At 44.2% G+C, this 2958-nt stretch overlaps 1 protein-coding gene across 1 annotated transcript; it reads right to left on the bottom strand.

Moving 5' to 3' along the window:
- Window positions 1-419: 419 nt before the first annotated feature.
- LOC131060408 (uncharacterized) lies at window positions 420-2289 on the bottom strand. Its single transcript, XM_057993639.2, has one exon. It carries the CDS (start codon window positions 2144-2146, stop codon window positions 1202-1204), a length of 945 nt encoding a protein of 314 aa, XP_057849622.1. The 5' UTR covers window positions 2147-2289; the 3' UTR covers window positions 420-1201.
- Window positions 2290-2958: the final 669 nt, after the last annotated feature.

The following is a 2958-nucleotide window of genomic DNA, read 5'->3' on the forward strand; positions in this document are numbered from 1 at the left end:
AAACGCTTCTAAATTCTAAACAAATCAATGTACAGCAATACATTTTGATCCGTTTGGTGGCCACGGATGTGACGACTTACGAAATACGTGGCTCAAATTCTATTCACAAACAGCGGCAATCAAGCTGGTCAACATGCACATATCTGAATTCCAGATTAGTCCTGATAAAAACATGCACATATCTGAATTCCAGATTAGTCCGGATAAAAACATGCATATATCTGAATTCCAGATTAGTCTGGATAAAAATGAAGAACTTCAGAAATTCAGAATTAACAAAGATGAGCTTGAGCTCTACACGTTGAAAATGGCTTCTCTGAACACAGAATTAACTGCTAAAGATTTTCGGTTGCACTGAAACCATATTTATACCATGCCTGAATGCTGTGTCCGAAAAAGAAAATGAAAGAAACCTGATCTTTGCAACGAGAATATTTATACTATTTAATTGTCATGTCCAAAAGGAAATGGAAGAAACCGGATCTTTACAACGAGAATATTTATGCCACTGAATCGCTGTGTCCAAAAGAAAATGGACGAAACCGGATGGATCTTTACAACGAGAATATTGTGAAATTTTATGTCAAGAAAGAATGTATGAGAAAACTGATTCGAGGAGTGTTTCTAAAAATGAAGAAATGCAAAAGTGAGCAGCAGGAAATGAGAATCAGATATTCTGAATCTTTACAACGAGAATATTGTGAAAATTTATGATATGAACGAATGCATCAGAGAAATGATGCAAGCAGTGCTGCTTCTTAAATGAAGAACAGCGAAAGTGGCAGCCGGTCTCAGGAGGAACAGAGAACCGGATCTTTACAACGAGAATATTGTGGAATTTTACGAAATGAAAGAATGTATCAGAGAAATGATGCATGCAGGGCCGCTTCTAAGATGAAGAACAGCGAAAGTGTGCAGCCGGTGACAGGAGGAACAGAGAACCGAATCTTTACAGCGAGAATATTGTGAAATTTAATGACATGAAAGTATGTATCAGAGAAATGATGCGGGGAAGGCCGCTTCTAAAATGAAGAATAGCGAAAGGGAGCGAACAGAGAACCGGATCTTTACATCGAGAATATCGCGAAACTGAGCGGCCAGTGACAGGAGGAACAGAGAACCGAATCTTTACAGCGAGAATATTGTGAAAACTTATGAAATGAAAGTATGTATCAGAGAAATGATGCAAGGAACGCTGCTTCTAAAATGAAGAAAACCGAAACTGAGCAGCCGGTGACAGGGGGAACAGAGAGCCAGGCGAAGGAGGAGGCAGCTGTCCAAATTGAAATTGCTCAGAGGGCGAAAGCGGCACGAAGGACCCCGGCGAGAATGGAACCTGTGACCCCGCCAATAACTGAGAAAGCTGAAACTGCGAACCTGGTGAAGGCAACGGCGAAACGTACGGAAATTGCTGCTGGCTGTTCGCTGCAGGCGACTGCAGAAACAGGGGCGAGAACGGCGAGGTGCTCTGCCTCTGCCCTGTGGCCACACCATGAGCGAACTGGAGAGAGGCGCCGAAGCTGGAGGAATCGGTCATGTGAGGAACCGCGGCCCTAGGCCCTGGGTTGGCCCAGACACCTCTGGAAGGCGCTAGCGACTGAAAGGAGGAATAAATCGGCAAAGAGAGACCAGATGAACAACAACTTTGGATAAAAGGCAAAGGCATGGCCGCTGAAACCCCAACAGCGGCAAAATTAGGAGTACATGCGGCGGTGCTAATGGTTGCCGGAGCGACAATATTTTGCTGTTTCGGTTGCGAAGATGAGGAGGAGACGGCGTTCATGGCTGCAAGATTGGGATTTGAGACGAGCTTGTTGAAGGAAAATACAGACTGGAGCGGAGGCGGCTTTGGTCTCTGCAGCCGAGGTGGGGCAGGATTTGGGGGCGGATTTGGATTTGGAGGCGGAGGCGGAGCTACAGGAGGCGGTTGTGGCGCAGCAGGGGAGCCAGTGAGCCGCTGGACGATGCTGCGAAAATCATCCTTATCAATGGTGTAGAGAGGCGCCTGCTGCTTGGGCGGCTGAATTATGCTGCGTTTCACCACCTTACTGATCTTCCCAGATTGGAGCCTGTTTAACCCCAGATAACTATTTCTGCCATTGTTTTTGCTGTTACAGCTTGCTTCAGACGACTCCGAGCCTTCCATGGCCTCTGAAACAAAATTATTCACTACTTCCTAAGATTTAACAGAAGTTAAGCTCTACAGACTTACTGTATTCATGCCATTATGGTTGCTCTATCAATCCACCTCTTTCATCTCGTAACACCGCCCCTGCACAGGGAAAATGATAGTTTTATTACTAGATAAAAAAATATCATGGCGGAGGATACTGGAAGCAGTCGTGGCACGATCTGGTCCGTCGGATTTCTGCGATATAAGCCGTTGCTTTGTTATCGTTGACTGGGGCGCGGTGGCACTGGTGATGGTCTGACCGCATTAGTGAAAGCGACAGGGCTCCGGTAAAACATCAAAATCTTTGACCGCTGGTGGGCCCCTCCCTCGTCTTTGCTTTTCTTTTAAAATGCCCAAGTACTGTGGGACTGTGGGCACTGTTGGAATTTCGAGACACATTTAATGAAGGTTAATTTGGCTGTCTTTTTAACTTTACAAACCATAGGGCGAAAGAAAGTCTAGGGCTTGCTCTGCTGCAAAAGGGACAAAACAGAATTCCAATATATGACGCATATCAAGTTAAATTTGAAGACCGTACGTCCGTATTGGACTTTTTAGGATATTTAAAAGCGGACTCAAAAATTAGAAGATTCTAGTTCTAATGTGAAGTTATAGGAATGATGTGTTATATATAGGGGAAGTCTATCAGTAGTGGTTATAACTAATTTTATGTATTCATATATTCTAAACGGTATATGAATACATTTAATGACACGCTGTGGGATTATTTATGTGCACAAAGGTCAAAAAGTACACATTTCAAAGTGTCACCCGATACCTACTTA

Source organism: Cryptomeria japonica, chromosome 4, assembly GCF_030272615.1.
Source record: "Cryptomeria japonica chromosome 4, Sugi_1.0, whole genome shotgun sequence".
NCBI classification, from domain to species: Eukaryota; Viridiplantae; Streptophyta; class Pinopsida; order Cupressales; family Cupressaceae; genus Cryptomeria; species Cryptomeria japonica.